Below are 18718 nucleotides of genomic sequence, written 5' to 3' on the forward strand. Positions count from 1 at the left end.
TTTCCTTTATTTCTTAATCAAACTTTCAATTAACCTCACTCATTTCTTTTATCTCATGCCTTGAGGCCTCTTTCTTTTCTTAAAACCATTTTCAAAAATCTTAAAATCAACCTAACCCACCAAAGAATTTTTTTAGTGGAACTACGTCGGTTTTGATCCCTTTCCCAAAAAGGGTACGTAGGCAGAGGACTTGTCCTTCCAAATCAAATAAAAATAACCAAAAACATACTTCTTCTCCCTCCATTCTTTCACTTAGATTTTAGGTAATAATTTTTCAAGTAAGCCAAATGAATTTAGCACAAGATAATCTAGGTAAGCGGTTCCTTCGGAGTACCGAAGTCGTTTAGGGTGCTTAACACCTTCCCTATTCGAAACCAACCCCCGAATCCAAAGTCTCGATAAGGGTTTTTACTCATTTTTTCCCTTCCCACGAATAAAAATTGAGAGTTCAAAGATTGACGATTCAAATCAATCAATGGCTTGATATCCGAAAATCGGGGAGCACAGCGTCTATAGAATGATGTGTGTGTCTTGTGTTCAACTCTTGTTGAGAAGGGTTTTTGAACAATTTTATTTTTATTTTTTTAAGTTATTAGTATTAAAAAGGGTGTTGCAGGGAATCAAACCTGACTTATACCATTTCGCTATATTGTTTAAGGTATCAATTATTTACTTTGTTAATAAATATAGTTGATTTGAATATTTTGCCACACCAATATCAAATGTCTGGATCCGCCCTTGCGCCTAATGGATCTCCCACAAGAATATTGGATGGAGAGAACTCTTTGTGAAATTGCAAGCGCGGTGGGAACGCCATTGGTTATTGATAATGCGACTACGAAACGGTTGTACGGTCACTACGCCAGAATCTTGGTTGATTTGGATTGTGCAAAGAAATTTTTTATGAAATATTGGTGGAGCGGGAGGGTTTCTCCTTTCCTGTTGAAGTGGTTTTTGAGCGGATGCCAGAATTCTGCACACACTGTCAGAATATTGGGCATAGTTTATCTAGTTGTCGGTGGTTGTACCCAGGGAAAGAAATCGTGGAGACACCAGCAATTGACAAAGCGAAACAGAAGGTTCCAAATAAGAGAAAAGAATGGGTTTCCCATCATACCAATCCTTCGGGCATTGGTTCTTCTAACGTGTTTCAAGCATTGGCCGACTCACCCCCTACAGTGCAGTCTCTAGTGACTAAGAATATTGCTGAAAATTCCTTTAGTTTTGCTTTGCAAGACGTTATGGATGAGGTACCACAACGTGTATTGCCTACAACGGAGCCTTTATTGACCTTGGCGACAATTGAATCACAGGCTGCCGAACTATCTCTTGAAGAGAACAAAACTATCCCGGCTGTTACATCTTCGGTGGCTGCTGGTCCTCCCCCTTTGGAACATGTTAACGTGCAGGAGGAGCCGATTGATGATGATCTAGTAGAAACTACATCAACGACTGCGAACACACTAGTTGCGCATATCACTGAAGGTACAAACACTGATGTCGACATTGTTAACAGGGAGGTCTCACCAACTGCTCAATTTGTTGACAACGACGGTGCAGAACTGGAAGATACAAACATCAACCGAATTGTCTGAGAGGAAGGAATGACACATACTAATCCTCGAATTCAACATGATCTTGATCTTTGGCAGAAAATTAAGGAATATTACAAACATTGTTCAGAGACTCCATTCGTGCCCGTGTTATCCAAAAAGCAGAAGCAAATGTTAAAGAAACACCAGTTCGACGGTAAACCACCTTACAAGACACGTTCCACGGGACCGACTTCACCCCCTTCTCAATGAATATATTCTATTGGAATCTACGACAAATCCCTTGCTGCCAAACCTTTGGGCGTTGTGGGGGAGAGACATCATCATTTTTGTTTCCTCCCATTGTATTGTTTTGGAAGTATTAAGCCTTCATGATATTTTACATGCAAATAATACCACCCTTCACATGGATCGTCAGGTGCATATGGATTTCTTAGTGATAAAGTTGGTTTGCCTAATTACAGATTTTCTTAGTATGTAGTAGTTTATTGCAGCATTTTATGTTTGTTTTTCTTCTGAGGGTTTTGGCCTAGTCCCCCCTCTTCTTGTATATATTTTTCCTTTTTTTTAATAAATTTTTTGAGTTTGGCGGCATAAGACGGAGGTTTCCCGGATGCCAACCTAATTGGTATGTCGGTGTTTCCTCCCAATGTCTGTCCTTACTCCTTGCTTAGCAAAAAAAAAAAAAAAAAAATTAAACACAGATTTTAAATTTAACATTCTTTCTATTTTTACCCTCCACTTTTTTTCTTGTAGACATAAAATCAATAAAAGTGACTTATATTTAAATTGTTTCATGATTTTTGCAGGCATTTTAACATTAAAATATTATATTTCATATAAAAATAGAACTTTTCGACAAGGGACGAATTAATGATGAATTTTTAAAGTGTAAAAAACTTAAAAATCAAAACAAAGTAAAGCTCGACCTAGAAATTGAATTTTAAGCTAGTTTTTTTGGAAAGAAATCTATTGCAATACATAGAAGGGATCTAAACTTTTTTATAGCATTCTGAAATAGTTTTGATTTATTTTGATTTTTCGACCTAAATATGCATAATTGCAATTTTTTTATGAGTAACCATATACTCGCAAGTCAAATTTTGTTTTCTAATTTTTCTATCATGTTGATAACGTCATAAGAACCTCCATCACAAAATTTTGGAATTATTAAATTAGGGATGGATTAATTATGAATTTCTTAAACAATTCATAATTAATTATTTCCACTTCCGAAAACTCCAAAACTTCATGGTGAATGTTCTTATGATGTTCTAAGCATGCTTATAAAATTAGGGAACAAAATTTGATCAGTGAGTATATGCTTACTCGAAAAAAATTGCAATTTTGCATGTTTAGGTCGTAAAATAAAAATAAATCAAGACTTTTTTGGAATCCTATGAAAATTTGCAGATCCCTTTTATGTATTTTTATAGATATCTATTAGATTTCTAGTTCGAGGTTTTCGTTATTTTGTTTTGAGTTTTTGGGGCTCTAACAATTTATAATTAATCCGCCCCATGATGAAATTTTTTAATTTTAAATAGAAAATCATATATTGTCCTTGTGAGCTTAGCTTAGTTGGTATGGACAATGCATAATATATGCAACGTCTGGGGTTCGAACCCCGACCACCACCAAAAAAAAAAAAAATCATATTTTAATGTCCTAAATTTGACTGAAAAATTCAACTTCTAGATCATTTTTATGGACTTTATCTCTAGATTGAAAAATATGATAGCATAAAGTGTAAAATTACAGAGTTAAATTCTATGTTTTATCTTTTACATAGTCTTTTTTTCAGACTTAATGTATATTATATGATCAATTTGAATAATTAACCGTTAATTAAATTGGCATATAGAAATAGCTAAGATAAATGCGATATTCTATATACACTTTTTCTTCTTTCTCACTTAAAACAGACTATGTATCAAGTTCTATGTCTAATATTTTATGGGCTTGCTCTACATTTAGACTATATAGAAGAATACTTAGATTTTTTGACTTATTAAAAATCTTTACTTAAAAAATATAAATACTTTTGTAGTCTATAAAGTTTTAACTAATCACATGCTTGAACATAATAAAATAGTTTGAAACATTTGATGGTATTGTCGAGTGTGTTTGGATGAGGTATGTTTTGAGATAATGTGATATTTTTGAAGGAATTCAATTATTTTAGGTAAATTTCATTGTTTGGATGCTAATTTGGAAAAATTTTAAAATATTTTTTATAAGTTAAGTTTAAGAATTTTAAATTATACCTAAAAGCTATGAATTTGAAAATTCTTATTGTGAATTTTTAAAATTTTGCAGTCTGGTCCTCATACTTTTCAAAATTTGCAAATTGACCCCTTTTTTTTTAAGTTACAAATTTACTCCTCAAATTTTTAAAAAATACAAATAGAACCATAAAAAATTTTAGAATTTGCAACTTGACCCCTATTTTTCAGTTTTAAATGTTAGCTAAAAAACAATAACAATGAAATTATTTACTATTCTATCCAAACAAAAATATTTAAAAATAAAAGCAATTCAGTTGAATAATTTGAATTGCTTAAAATTTTAATTTTTTTAAAATTTCCGATTACCTCATTTAAACACGATCCAAGATTCCTAGACTGGTCCTAATTGAAATTGAGGTAACAAAACAAGGAAGACAATTGTTTAAGTAAAAAACCCAATCAAAATAAAGAAACAACAATGCAGTTAAAATTCCAATTTTTACTTGAGCAAAAAATATATAATTCCAACGTTTTATTAATTAAGTTAAAGTTCTAACGTCTAAAAAATTCAAAGGTTAAAGGCCTTTTATCAACAAAAAACAGCCGAGGTGACCTCTCTCTAACTAAAAACCCTAGTTTCTCTCTCTAAAAACCTTTGTTCTCTGACCTCTCTCTAACTTTTCCATCACAGCCATTCCCCTCCATATCCAACATCCTCACCACCACGATGTAGTTGTTCAAGGTGGTTGTGCGACGAGAGACACATGTCCTCCGCACCACCTCTAAACGCAAGATATGCCGACGGCACTCTTTTCCGGTGGTTCTGCATTTTTTGGTTTCGGGTTGTTTTAACTTTTCCAGTTTCTGTTGCTCAGCTATCAATCAACCACTTCATCTCTTCAATCCACCACTTCATCTCTTCACCAATCTTCTGCCTTCCCTCCAATCCCGAAATCTCCAATTCATATTTCGACAACTAAAGATTAGTGGTGGAGACATTCAACGTCGGAGAATGAAACTTGATTCCAGTGAGATTTGTTGAGTTCTGTGGTGGAGTATATGATCGGAAAACGGTTTCGAATGACTTTGCGAAGGGTGTGAAATTTGGTGGTTATGGAAGAGATGCGTGGGTATCATTTTGGTTTTGGTTGTCCACTGTTGGCGCCGCGCAGCGGTTGTGTCCCGATATTTGGGGTTTTTAAGGTAGGTGGTGATGTCATGGTTTATTGAGTTAATGGTAATTTTGGTGGTTGTTGGTGATATGTATCACAAGTGGTGGTTGTTGATGTTGATTTGGGAGGCGAAATGTTCACCGTCTTTCTTGTGTGGTGGTGAGTTCGTGGGTGTGGTGACGATGATTATGAGGATCTTTTGGGTTGTGTTGTGTTGGGAGGTTTTGTGATTTTCTTCCTTGCGGGTGCTAAGTTTGCAGCTGTTAGAAAAACACAGGTTGTCTGGTGTTTTTGTGTGGTGGTTGTTTCCTTCTGATCCAAATCTATGTGGAGGAGGTGATGGTGGTGTAAGGTGGTGATGTAGGCCACATTTTTGGTGGTGTGAGGAGGTGTCGATGGGTCTTCAACGGTTGGGTTCGATCAGAACCTTCTCATCCGGTTCGACTACTCTATTATCTAGATGTGGATTGTTGGTGTTGCTCCTGTGAAGGTGTATTAATTTTGTTGTTGCGCTGGTTGTTGTTGCAAAGGTGGATTCGTTAAGGTGACATCAATTGTTGTTGTGGCGAAGGTGGTTGTTGTTGTTTCAATCATTATAGTTACTGGTTGCTTTTCAAAGGTTGTTGGTTGTTATGTTGGTTCTTGACGTTGATGTTTGGGGGTTGTGTGCGAGCAGCGGGATGTAGATGGTGGAAGTTGTTTTTGTAGCAGCTTGTGACGTTGGTTGAGGGTTTTCTTTATGTATGTTAGGTGAAGGTTTTAATACAACTTTTATTTTCCTTTGTATGTTGCTACTTTACGACTCCTAATCTAGCCTTCCTTTGATTTCATTTAACGGTATTATTTTTAAGAGTATGTTTGGATAAGGGTGTGGTTTAAGATGGTGTAATTTTTTAAGGGAGTTCAAATTCTTTTAAGGCATGTTTGTTTTACAATTGTAAAATTTATTCCAAGGATTAGTTATCTCAGGAATGCAATGACAATAATTCTTTTCTACAGAAATTTAAAAAAAAAATTACAAAAATGCCGTAATTTTAAAGATTAATTGTCTCATAAGTCCTAGCTCAACTGACAAAAATGTTAAAATTGTTAGGCCGAACGTCTTGACCGGAGTTCGAACCCCGACATCTCCACTTTATGTGTGTGAGTTTATGATGGTTTTGTCATTTTTCTATGTACCAAAAAAAAATATGTTTGGATAATAATTAAAATTATTCCTGGAATAACTTCTTTTAAAATTAATTAATTAAAAAAATGCTATTCTAGAAACGAAAACAAAAAACGGCATGCGCATTGGAGGTTATATTATTGAGTTAGTGGGGGTGGGTTAGTGGGGTGATAATATTTTTATACGAAGAAGTTGATCTTGTCTATATGAGAATGAAATTTTCCATGAGACCATCTCAACAGGGGTCTTGATCTTTTAAGATTTGATACTCATTAGGTATTCCTTTTAAAAAGAAAGGTTTTTGGAGTCTTATACGACCTAATGTTTCACTTAAAATTTCAATCTTAAGTGGGTTTTATTTAAAAAATTTGTGTTAGATACTGAATTGAAGGGATTAAATGATTATTAGATACTACTATTTTCCATGTGAGATCCATGTAAGTACTAAAAAATAAGTGTCTCATATGCTCTAAAATCTAATCATTACTTGGGAGTAGGATTCCTAGCTTCATGGGAAGAAAATACACACGAGTATAATTTGTTCCTAGGAATATAATTTAATTCCTTTAAAACAAATACACACGAATATATTTTAATTCCTTTATTTCAAACACATGTACATTTATTTCCGACCTCCTATTCCCATGAATAAATTTTTCAACTCCAAAACAAACACCCTTAAGTAAATTCTATTGCTTAGATGATACTTTGGAAAATTTTCATAATTATGAAAATTTATAATTATGAAAAATATTCATAATTATGAAAATTTATAAAATATTTTGTCCAAGTCAAATTTAAAGAATTTCAAATTATACTTACTTAAAAGCTATGAATTTCAAAATTCTTCTCATAATTTTTTCAAATTTTGCATTTTGGTCCTCATATTTTTTAAAATTTTAAAATTGACCCATAAATTTTTTAAAATTACAATTGACTCTTCAAATTTTTTAAAAATTACAAATCGGCCCATCAAAATTTACAAATTGACCACTATTTTTCAATTTTAAATGTTGGCCCCTAAATTTTAAAATTTATAAAAGGGACTAAAAAATAATAACAATGAGATTATTTACTATTCTATCCAAACAAAGATATTTTAAAATGATAGCAATTCAATTGAATAACTTAAATTGCTTAGAATTTTAATTTCTCTAATATTTCTAACCACCTCATCAAAACCGGGTCTAAGATTTGGAAGACTCTTCCTAATTGAAATTGAGGTAACAAAACAAAGAAGAAAATTGTTTAAGTAAAAACCCAATCAAAATAAAGAAACAACAGTGCAATTAAAATTCTAGTTTTTACTTGAGCAAAAAATATAATGTATGTTAAAAAAATAAAAAATAAAAAACGCCTCCAAGACCAATTATATATATAGCGACAAACAACACTTAAACTCATACGTAATTGTGAGTTTCTGGGTTTGAACACGATGAAGGTTTCAAGCTTAGCAATAGCGGCGACCAACATTGCCAATTGGATTAAGCCTTGCGAACATATTCATAACCACTTTACATCATAGTAAAGCCGATAACTAAGCTGTCCATAAGTCATATCTAAACTGATAAAAAATGCTGACATTGTTAGGTCGAATTCCGTGATTGGAATTCAAACCTCAATTGACAACTCATCTACTTATGCGTATAAATTTCCAATAACTCTTGTCATTTCGCTTATTAAAAAAACGATAACTAAATTACATTCGATTAATAAAATACTTCTGAAATAATACAACACTTTACATGTCTTTCTGAAATAATACAACACTTTGCTTGTCTATTGTGAAGTCGTACCTAATCAGATTTGAATACATACTTATTATTGGATATTTTTTGAAAGGATTTATAATGGGAATTTAGTAAACAGGATATATTTATAATGCATTCATGAGTCACATTCAATTAATAAAGCACATCAACGAATTTTTATATTCCCTAATCTAGAACTAATTTTTATATATTCCTTCAACAAAAAAAAAAGCCAAAAAAAAAACTAGTTTTTGTATATAATGTGCATGTATTGAGCTTCTAAATAATTGCAGAAAAAAAACTTCATCACATCACTAAACTTATGGAGAAAAAAATATTTTCTCCTCTGAGAGAGTTTAAGCCACACCTGCTCATGCTCCTAACCCAAGTTGGCTACACTTTAATATATTTTATCACTGAAGCTTCCTTCAATCATGGAATGAGTCCTTATGTTTATGTTACGTACCGGCACATTGTCGCCGGGGTTGTAATGTTTCCTTTTGCGTACTTTCTGGAGAGGTACATGTACATTTTTTTCAAACGTATTCAAAATCTTAGTGTGTGTTTGACATAACGCTTTAAAATCCAGATTTTGAATGAACTTGCGTAACAACTAGTATTTTAACCCGTGCGTTGATAAACTTTATGTAGTTACATACATATTGCATTTTGTATTGCAGAATTAGTGACTATTGTAATTTGAACTAATAATAGATGATAGAACATTCATCACAATAGTACTTGTTTTTCTTGCAGAAGTGTAAGACCAAAGCTGACATTTGCTCTCTTTGGGGAAATTTTTGTTCTTTCAGTGTTAGGGTAAGAACATATTAAAAAAATGCAGGAACAATTTTCAAATAATTTGTATAATTTTAAAATACTATTGCAGGATAAGTTTGTCTATCAATTTGTACTTTGCAAGCCTGAAGTATACTTCTCCAACCTTTCTTGCTTCCATGTACAACACCATTGCTTCCCTTACCTTCCTTATTGCAGTGGTGCTCAGGTTTAAAACTCTTTACATAAGTTAAATATGTTTTTAATCTCTACAAAATTTATATATTTCTTGCTTTTATTCCATGTAATCACTTTTGGTCTCCATAAATTAAAAATCTACATTACTAAAAAAAAAATATATAAATCTACACATTTTTAGTCCTTTTTTTCGAGACTAAAAGCATGCAATTTTATAATTTTTGTCGTGGCTGAAGTCTGTACATGAAATAAAAATAATATGAGAGACAATGAAAGATGTTTTTTTGGTGGTGGTCGAGGTTTGAACTCCGGACCTTGCATATATTATGCATTGTTTATACCAACTGAGTTAAGCTCACGTGGACACAGTGAAAGATGTTAAAAACATATTGATGAGTGCTATCAACACTTTTCAAACATATTTAATCTTAAAGATTTTGGAGTATTTGTAATTTTTATTTGAATCATGCTAAAAAGGAATTAAAAGATAATTTTTTTTAGTGAAAAGATAAATTTTGAAGTTTTAAAGATATTGAATACACAAGAGTTGACTAAAATGCAGGTTTGAGATTGTTGATGTTCGAAATCCACGTGGCATAGCAAAAGTACTTGGGACCTTGATCTCCTTAGCTGGTGTTATGACCATGACACTATACAAAGGTCCTTTAATGAGAAATTTGTGGGAACCTCTAATCCATATTCAACCAAAAAGTGCTTCTATCAATAAGAGTTGGATAAAGGGTTCACTTCTTACGGTTACATTTTGTGTCACAATTTCTATATCGTACATTATGCAGGTTTGCACTTTAACTCATGACTAATTTTTAGTTGACAAATGCTAAGAAGTAAGTAATTTAAGGGTGTGTTTGGATGAAGGACTCAAGAGGGGAAGGGAGGGGGTATACTTTTCATTTTTAAATTACGGACACAATGAAATGTTTTATAAAAAGTTAACATATTAACATGATAAACGATCGTATAATACTTCAATCACACTTAATTTATTTTAGAAAAACATGTTCTATAGTCCGTAATTTAAAAACGAAAAGTAAACTCTCCCCTCCCTTCCTCTCCTAAACTCTCAATCCAAACACACCCTAAAATGTTAGTCATTAAATATTAAAAAAAAATTAGTAGAAAATATTCATTGGAAGTGCAACATTGTACTATCTATGTATAGAATATGCATTTTTCAATGATTATTTTCTTAGTATTTTTTGTTTTGTTTTTATGACCATATCCTAAAAATACTTATTTGCATGTGCCATTATATGTTTTACGCAAACATTTTATATGTCGTGTATAAAGAAAGTAGACCCGGTTTAAGGCTAAGTTTTTTTTTTTTAAAAAAAAAAAGTAAGTTAAGATAATCTTTTACTTTTGGCCTAATCCACCCTCTACATAGTCCACCAATTTAATGGTCTAGTCTTCACTTTCAAGTGACAAAAATTTCTCATATAAAGTATTGGGATTTAATTTTTTTAATCAATGACTTTTTCACGTCTCCTATTTTTTTTTCTTTTAAAAATGTTCTTAGATTTTTGGATTATATAATCCGAAATATTTTTATATATGTTAAGAATCCCACATTGGATAGGAGTTGGTTTGACAATGTGTTTATAAGTGGAGCCAATCCTTCCCTCACAAGTCGGTTTTTTTGGGTTGTGTTAGGTCCAACCACTATTTATAAGAATATATAAGCAACAATTATAATCTCTTTCATTTAGTAATTGCAAATTTTGTTTTTAAAAACAACCAAAAAACCAAAGTAAAAAAATGATGAAACATGTCAAATAAAATAAAAATACAATCAAATAATCCCTAAAATCAAATACAACTAATGGAAATTTTTTTGAATTTTTATGAGGATATAAAAAATAAAATATAAAACGAAAAAATAGGTTTAAATGATAGAATAATTTAAAAACCGAATTTTCAAATATGACACAGCGAGAACCGCTAACAATGACTTATAACACATAGAAGGGTTATGATGGTTAGCATAGTTCTTGAACTGACCCCTCAAATTGGCCCCTACATTTTAGAAATGTGGGGTGAAAAATAATTGTTTGCTATGTTCATAGTTTAAATAATGGTTTATGATTCTTATTGCTTGTAATTGGATATTCAGGCATCTACTTTAAAAAGATATCCTGCTCAATTATCACTCACTACATGGATGTGCTTTATGGGAGCAATACAATCAGCTGTTTTCACAGTAATAGCAGAACGTAATAACCCTTCAGCATGGATTATAGGATTCAACATTGACTTGTGGTCCATATTATATGGGGTTAAGTATCATAACAAATACAATGAATTTATATAAAATTTCTCTCAAATCTTAAAGTTCTAACATTATGTATCAATCATCATCAATGACAGGGAATTGTTGTTGCTGGATTTTTGACGTACATTCTACTATGGTGCACTGAGAAAAAAGGGCCAGTTTTTGTCACAGTGTTTAACCCTCTTTGTACTATATTTGTGGCAATTCTAGCATACTTCGTCTTTGGTGAAAAACTTTATTTGGGCAGGTAAATTTGTTTAGACTGACAATGTATCAAAGTTAAACTCTTCTAAAATTGACTACGTAGTTAGTTGACAAGTTTTTCTTAGAAAAATAACATTATTTTTTAGCATGATTGTAATTCTGAAATTTTCCTCTCGTAAATTTTCAGCATTATAGGTGCATTTATCGTCATCATGGGTTTGTATTTGTTGCTGTGGGGGAAAGAAGGTGACAAAGTGGTCGATTTCAAGACCAAAGATATATCGCAGTGCAATAGTGACCATCCATAACGCAGGCGGCGATTATGTTATTGGCCGTTTTAACAGTGGGAAGAAAAATAACAGGAACATCCTTACGGCCACGGCACGATGTTTTGGTCGCGACTGACCAACCATTACAGCTGCAAAAAAAGAACACAAATTTCCAGATCCTAGTCATCACCTCCTTTTTATTTACAGCTCCGTTACTCCTTTGATTTCCAGATCTATTCTCCTCCACCCACTCTCTTAATTTTGGCGTTGTTGTGTAAGTGTGTAACATAGATGAAATGAGATTTTAGTGAGAAAAAAAAAGTTGGAATTTTGAGTTTGAGTTTGTCTTTGTGCGAATATATGGTTGTGAGTTCGGACTATAGAGATGAGATTTTTGGTGTTTATGAATTCGTTGTTGCTTGTTTCAATATTGTGACATTGAAAAATAAGTAAGAAAGTAAAACCTGGAAAGAATAAAGTGGGGTGAGTGAGAGTAACTGGTGAAGGTAATTGTGACCGCAATCTGTAACGCAAACATCAGCAACAGTCGAAATTGCGACAACCTTAACGCGATTGTGACAACCACCGTTATTTAAAATCTTGAGAGTAACAAAAACAAATAAAATTCTCAATCAAATCTGAAAGAAAGGAGAACAAGATAGTTGATTATCATAATGTGCATTTCTTAACTCATACACACCACAAAATATAAAAATGACAGTTGAATTAGAGAAAATGAAAGCCATATGGTGAAAGGGGTGTTCGTGGTGCGGTTTGGTTCGGTTTTGAACATAAAAGTCATCCAAACCTGAGATAAAAAAGCATGCGGTTTGGTTTGGTTCGGTTGATTTTTAAAAAGTCATCCAAACCAAACCAAACCACACCAAACCAATGCGGCTTGGATTGGTTCGGTTTGTGCGGTTTATCGTGAGATAAAAAAAATATTACATTAACTCTAATATTGCCAACTTGTTACAAATAAACATAGGACATTTTATTTTGTTGTTTATATGATAACATATTAGGTAAAACTTTCTCTCAAAAAAAAAAATATTAGGTAAAACTTATATCAAAATAGGTAAAATTAAGAAGAAACATAAGCATGAAACAAATTATTATGAAGTAAAGGAAACAAATTCATCACTGAAAATGAATTGAAAGAGTTGGAAAGTAATTAGAATTGAACCTGATGGTGCAACAATGGAAAAATCGAATCGAAAGAAATTATTCTTGAGCTATGTAATTGGGCTTGTACATGTTTAAGTAATATTCATTATTCTTATGGTTTGGTTTGGTTCGGTTGCTGAGATGCAAACCGCGAACCGAACGGAACCGTGCGGTTTAGTGCAAAAGTCATCCGAACCAAGTGCGTTTTTTTGCGGTTTCGATTTGGATTGGTTTGATCTGCAGTTTTTTTATTGGGTTGGTTCGGTTTGAACACCCCTAGGTGAAACCGATAGCTTCATCTACAACGTGGAGGTTTCATTGTACGGGCTCCATTTACAAGCTACAACATTAAATTACAAAAGAATATAACAGTGAATATGCTAGAACATAAGAGAATTTTTTTTTACTAAACGTAAGAGAATATTTTATTCTTATATTTATCGAATATACTATTTAATTTAAATATCAAAATATTCCTCAAGATAGAACACGTAAGTCAAATGTACCAAGCTTTGTTACATATATAATTTATTCTGGATTAAGATGGAAATAGATTTTCAGTTGGTTATTCTTGCTTTTAAGAATCATGGTCTTGTTCCTTGAAGGTTAAGAAACATATGGTTGAATTATGTTAAGTTAACTAAGAATATTCAATTCATTATCTCTCAAATCTTCGGAGAAGAATACAAAAAAGATTGATTCCTCTAGACTTCAGATAATGATTTTGCTTAGTGGGATTTTATCCCTTCTTGTGTTAAGATTTATTTAAAATAGGTTAGAGCTTCCTAATTATCGTTTATGCTGATGTATTTCATAGGTTCAAACTTTGCCGAGATTTTCTCTAAGTTTTTGTGGTAAGATTTTTAATGAGACAAATGTTGTTTATACTATTGACTATTTACTTTGGATTTTGGCCTAGTCCTTCCAATATTTGAATTTTCTTTTTCTTTTATTTTGAACTGTAATGGTAATAGTTTCAATTTGATGGTAATCGTAATAGTTTCTAAAAAATTGTCTCGTTTTCTTTATCTATAAGATGAAGCTTCCTCATCTCGTAAATTAGAAGGATCACCAGCAGCTTATACCTACACTGCTGATGATTGCAAATTGTTTTTCTAAAATGCAACTGCCACGTTACTTAATGACAGGTCGTAGTCGTCAAAAAAGTTAACAAAATTTCCATAAAAAACTCCAAATTGCAGAATTTGATTAATTGTATGTTGGAACTAACAATGAGTTTGACGAAATCACAAAATGTCACTGTGATTATGGCAAAAACTACACATTAGAGCTTTAACAAAATCACATTACCACCGTGATTTCAAAGTTGTAGAAAGTGAAGCGTCGGAAGAAGACAGTAGTGTTAACTGGGTAGATAACTTACACTGTTCTAATATATGCAAATTACACCAACTTTCTTTTTATTTTAATGATTTACAATACATTTTCACTAACATCAAAGTAGAGGATGAGGATATGATGATGAATACATGAAAGGAACAGCATTAAATTTATTATCTCATTTGATTATCATACATCAGAATCTTGATGTAATGCTGGTTATCCTTTCAGGAGAGCAATTGATTTAGAACAAAGTAGAGAACAATTAGATGACATTAGCCTCATGTTTTAGTTTTTCAATAAGCTCGTCCACAGAAGAAACAAGAACACCTGATTTTCTCTTGGGAGGTTCTGTCACCTCAACTATCTCCAAATCAGGTTTGATGTCCACGTTCAACTCCTTTGGAGTGAACTTTTTTATCGGCTTCGATTTTGCTTTCATTATGTTGGGAAGAGTAGCATACCTCGGTTGGTTCAGTCTCAGATCAGTGCTGCAAGAAACATAAGCACAAAACTTACATATCAAGAAAGGTTGTAAAGTGAAGCGCATGATATTTCATGTTTTGGAGATAATTTAGAGAAAATAGAAAGAAAAAAAGGAAAAAAAATGGATAACTATAAAATCGAAAACAAAGAAAATGTAGCATTATGAAACAGATTCTACCATACATATGATTTCAAATGTCTTCATGCAAAAAGTTCAACAAAAACAACAATCGGTAATCCATTACATTTAGCATTATAGTATGATTCAATATACTCAATCGAATGTGATACTCACGTTATTACTGCTGGTAAGTTCAAACACAGAGTCTCGATGCCATCATCAACCTCCCTGTCCACGGTGGCTACTTGTTTCTCTTTATCAAGGACAACCTACTGGAAAGAAGCAGTTAGCTGTGAAATAATTTGATGTTAAACTTAAAATAATTATTCAAAATCTTAAATGTACTGCAATCTTTTCTAGGGCATCTTCTCTAAGTCAGCTGCTTAACATTGTAAACTTAATCAACAATAAAGAACTTCTACCATGTAAAAGCCTAATTATGCTGATTCAAATATATCACATGACTATATCCTAGCTAGATAGCAAGTGACAATTACAGAGAAGTCACTCTAAAACCGTGGCCTAGCTCAACAATTTGACAGGAAATTGCTTAATTAACAGGTAGACACGCTAACTTTTTAACAGATAGACATGCTAACCCTGGCCTAGCTCATCAACTTTATGTCAAATGATAGCTCAAGGTTTGATCTAATAAGGAATCAAATATAAGCAGGATTGGCTCAAGGATAAACACTTGTCGCAGGCCTCGTCCAGAGAGGGGTTCATAGTTATTGTTAGAAACAAAAAAAAACTGAAATGAAAACTGTGTTATTGGCTGATAATTTATGAACTTTAAGCTCGAACAATGGAAGAAAGTGGCAACAGAAAACAGAGAAATGACACCAGAATTGCAAGAACTCCTAGACCAGAGCAGTATTTCTCTTAAACCAGATAGAGTTTCTCTTCTAACTGACTCAACAACGTAAAATTGCCCGAGTTGAATTATTTCACAACTTTCTCGAATGACTCAACAACTCTCTCGAAAGGCTTACTCCCTAGCCTTCCCTCTATTTATAACAGAAATTTTCCTAGATTACAGGGATTATTCTAACTATCTTTATTCCCACAGTTTCTACAAGCTTCAAGAAGTTGTACCCATGTAAATCAGGCCCAATATTTGGGTCATAAACTCTATTGGGACATGGTGTCCTATCAGTTAGGCTGGATTATAATCGCAAGAGACCTCACAGTTAATACTTAAGCGGACCTCGGTGTATTAGTTGACTTCATAAAAAGAGGGTTCACACTTATTTGTTTAGAGTTCATTTTGGGCCGCCACATACATTAGGCGAACCTTGATTATAAGTTCCATTAGTAATGAAGAGATAACCAGAAACGTATTTTAGAAAACTCCAGTGCTTCAAAATATCAAAGTTACAAAACAGTTGGTAATACCTGAGTGGATGAAGCGCTAAGCCATTACAATTTATGCTCTAATCATTCATACATATACATATATCCATTACCATCATGTCTTCATATTACCCTAATTGGTTTCATTGTATCTAACATAATTTATAATTTATAGCCTTTGGGAATTCATAAACCTAGACTTTGCATGACCCGTGTTAAACAATTTCCCAAAGGCGTTAGGATTCCAATCCAAATAAACCAAAGATGGACAAAACAAGTATATGCATTGGCACAACACCATGCAAATATAAACCCTAGAAAGGTATAAGAGAACTCAATCAACTACTAAGTATTTCTGAAAATTCATTTGCTATTCAAACAGGTTGTTTACCTTTGATCAAACTTGGAACGGGGATGTTGAAAAACAATAATATAAATTTATCAATAGATTGAGCTAACATGGTGTGGTAAATAATTTAAGCATATCATAGATAAATAGCCAAAAAAATTAATGAGACCTTGTTTACTGAAGATGTAGATCATGGACTAACCTTTGAAGCAAAAGTCCCTTGTGGCCAGTTGAGAAGTCCTGCTACCATCTGCCCTGTTTGATTGCAATCATCATCAATAGCCTGTAAATAATTGACAAAACAAAAAACAACTTAATAGAGTAGACAATGATGACAACCAAATAGTCTCATTAGACGAGTTTCAAATGTATATATCAAATATTCATTGTCCTTTTTCTCTTGCATCTGTCAATTTTTCCATAATATCCCAACTTCACAAGTGAAATAAATAAATCAAAGCAAACAAAAAGCAGAAGTATCCGTTTAAACCCTATTTGAATAAGCAACTTAAGCGCTTATAGCATAAATGGTTATTATGTAAGTATTTACGTATAAGCTCTTTCTATCACCAAAGATAAAATTAAGTCAAACTATTTTCAGATAAGCTATAAACAGTTTTCATAAACTATTTTGCAAAGCTTATGGAAACAACTTATAGTCATGTCAACATTTTTATAAGCTCTCCAAAATAACCTCACAAGTGCTTATGACAGTAGATAAGCTCAAATAAGTCAATCTAAACAGTTTCATTATACTCATCACCTTGAACATTTAAATAACCAAACAGCTACAAAACATTCAACCATGTAAACATTATCAAATACCCAAGATAATCAAAATGTGGATTGGGGATCACACACTTATACAACAAAAACATAATCAAATCCACCATAGTTTATCATCATCAACATAACCAAGATTTCCAACTAATCTCATCACCACAAACCAACAACCCCAATAAAATCAAATAACAAAACAACTAAATCCACAAAACCATCCTAACAAAACATCACCAATAAACACAAAACCTCAATTTCCACAAACCTGTTTGCCAAGAATCAAAAGCCCAGGTTTCTCAATCTCAACAAGCTTCTTCAAAATCTTGGCAACAAAAAGCGGATACATGGAATCATTAGCCTCCACATGAATCCCTCTATCAGCTCCCATAGCAAGACCAGTTCTAAGAGTATCTACACACTGAGAAGGTCCCATACTAACAGCTACAACTTCTGAAGCCAACCCAGATTCCCTTATTCTAAGAGCTTCTTCCAAGGCAATTTCGCAAAATGGGTTCATTGACATTTTCACATTCTGGGTCACTACCCCTGTCTGCAAAAAAAAAAAAAAAACGTAAAAATCATGTCTTTTTGAGACAAAGATTGCAAAAACAAAAACAAAAACAGAAAAGTATGTTTTTTGAGACAAAGATTTGAAATTGGTTTACCTTGTCGGGTTTGACTCTGATTTTGACGGCGTAATCGATTACTCGTTTTACGGTTACCATTATCTTCATCTTGTTGAAAAGTGGTGGTGGGTGATGTGTGTTTTTGTGAAGGAGAGAATAACGGGTTTATGGTAATTAAAATGAATTTTTCTTATAATATAATGTAACAGAGAGTGATACATGTGCTGTGTTGGATGGAGGTTTTGGTAAGAGGTTCATGAACGGCACGTAAGTGAGAGAGGCTTCAAAGGACAAAGATGACTGTACATGATGGCTTCCATCTTTATCCATGAATTGGCCAATCAACTAACCATTGCATACTCTTACTCTATATAAAAAAATAAAAAAAAACCCTTAATACATCCTCAGTCCCTTAACTTATTTTTTCATCTCATCTCAGTCTCTTAACTATTAAATGTATTAATCTGGTCATGTAAATACTCTTCTGATCCTTTCTGTTAACTTAAAAAAAAAAAAAAAAAAAAAAAAAAAAACGTTAAATCTGGACAGGTGGCTCTCCACGTTGGCATAACCCTTACAATTCTGAGAAGCTAGAGAGAGAATGAAGAAAACGTAGAGAGAGAAGAAGGAGAAGAAAAGACATAGAGAGAACAACAAGTTGGCATAACCCTTACAATTGCTGAGAGTGATTTTCCATGTCCTCAAGTGATTGGCCAACATGGAGAACCACATGTGCAGAGTTAAAGTTTTTTTTTAAAAAAAAGTTAATAGAAAGGATTAACTGGGTAAACGAAAGAGTATAGAGGACCAAATTGACACATTTAATAGTTAAGGAACTGAAGTGAGAAGAAAAAATAAGTTAAGTGACATGTGGATGTATCAAGC

The 18718-nt window shown here is 32.8% G+C and overlaps 2 protein-coding genes across 4 annotated transcripts; one reads left to right on the top strand and one right to left on the bottom strand.

Annotated features, from left to right (window-relative positions):
* The first annotated feature begins 8163 nt into the window (after nucleotides 1-8163).
* On the top strand, nucleotides 8164-12020 carry LOC25484421 (WAT1-related protein At5g07050). Of its 3 annotated transcripts, XM_013613229.3 has the most exons (7): nucleotides 8164-8391; nucleotides 8629-8691; nucleotides 8762-8878; nucleotides 9410-9644; nucleotides 10979-11140; nucleotides 11233-11384; nucleotides 11529-12020. In XM_013613229.3, exons 1-7 carry the CDS (start codon nucleotides 8195-8197, stop codon nucleotides 11647-11649), a joined length of 1047 nt encoding a protein of 348 aa, XP_013468683.1. In that variant the 5' UTR covers nucleotides 8164-8194; the 3' UTR covers nucleotides 11650-12020. The 3 variants fall into 3 exon arrangements, with proteins under 3 accessions (XP_013468683.1, XP_024636472.1, XP_024636479.1); XM_024780704.2 differs by lacking the exon at nucleotides 8629-8691; XM_024780711.2 differs by lacking the exons at nucleotides 8629-8691; nucleotides 8762-8878.
* A 2104-nt stretch (nucleotides 12021-14124) lies between these two features.
* LOC25484422 (electron transfer flavoprotein subunit beta, mitochondrial) lies at nucleotides 14125-18176 on the bottom strand. Its single transcript, XM_013613230.3, has 5 exons — nucleotides 17873-18176; nucleotides 17473-17757; nucleotides 16630-16710; nucleotides 14900-14994; nucleotides 14125-14609 (listed from the first exon to the last, which is right to left on the bottom strand). The coding sequence occupies exons 1-5, from the start codon at nucleotides 17939-17941 to the stop codon at nucleotides 14384-14386; spliced, it is 756 nt and encodes a 251-aa protein (XP_013468684.1). The 5' UTR covers nucleotides 17942-18176; the 3' UTR covers nucleotides 14125-14383.
* Between the last annotated feature and the right edge of the window lie 542 nt (nucleotides 18177-18718).

Source organism: Medicago truncatula, chromosome 1 (genome assembly GCF_003473485.1).
Source record: "Medicago truncatula cultivar Jemalong A17 chromosome 1, MtrunA17r5.0-ANR, whole genome shotgun sequence".
NCBI classification, from domain to species: Eukaryota; Viridiplantae; Streptophyta; class Magnoliopsida; order Fabales; family Fabaceae; genus Medicago; species Medicago truncatula.

Coding starts and splice junctions, on each gene's coding strand:
- LOC25484421 (XM_013613229.3), top strand. CDS start 8,195: ATGGAGAAAAAAATATTTTCTCCTCTGAGAGAGTTTAAGCCACACCTG. Junction 8,879..9,409: donor CTTATTGCAGTGGTGCTCAG/GTTTAAAACTCT, acceptor ACTAAAATGCAG/GTTTGAGATTGTTGATGTTC. Junction 9,645..10,978: donor CTATATCGTACATTATGCAG/GTTTGCACTTTA, acceptor TTGGATATTCAG/GCATCTACTTTAAAAAGATA.
- LOC25484422 (XM_013613230.3), bottom strand. CDS start 17,941: ATGAAGATAATGGTAACCGTAAAACGAGTAATCGATTACGCCGTCAAA. Junction 16,711..17,472: donor TTTTGATTCTTGGCAAACAG/GTTTGTGGAAAT, acceptor AATTATTTACAG/GCTATTGATGATGATTGCAA. Junction 14,610..14,899: donor AACTTACCAGCAGTAATAAC/GTGAGTATCACA, acceptor TGTTTCTTGCAG/CACTGATCTGAGACTGAACC.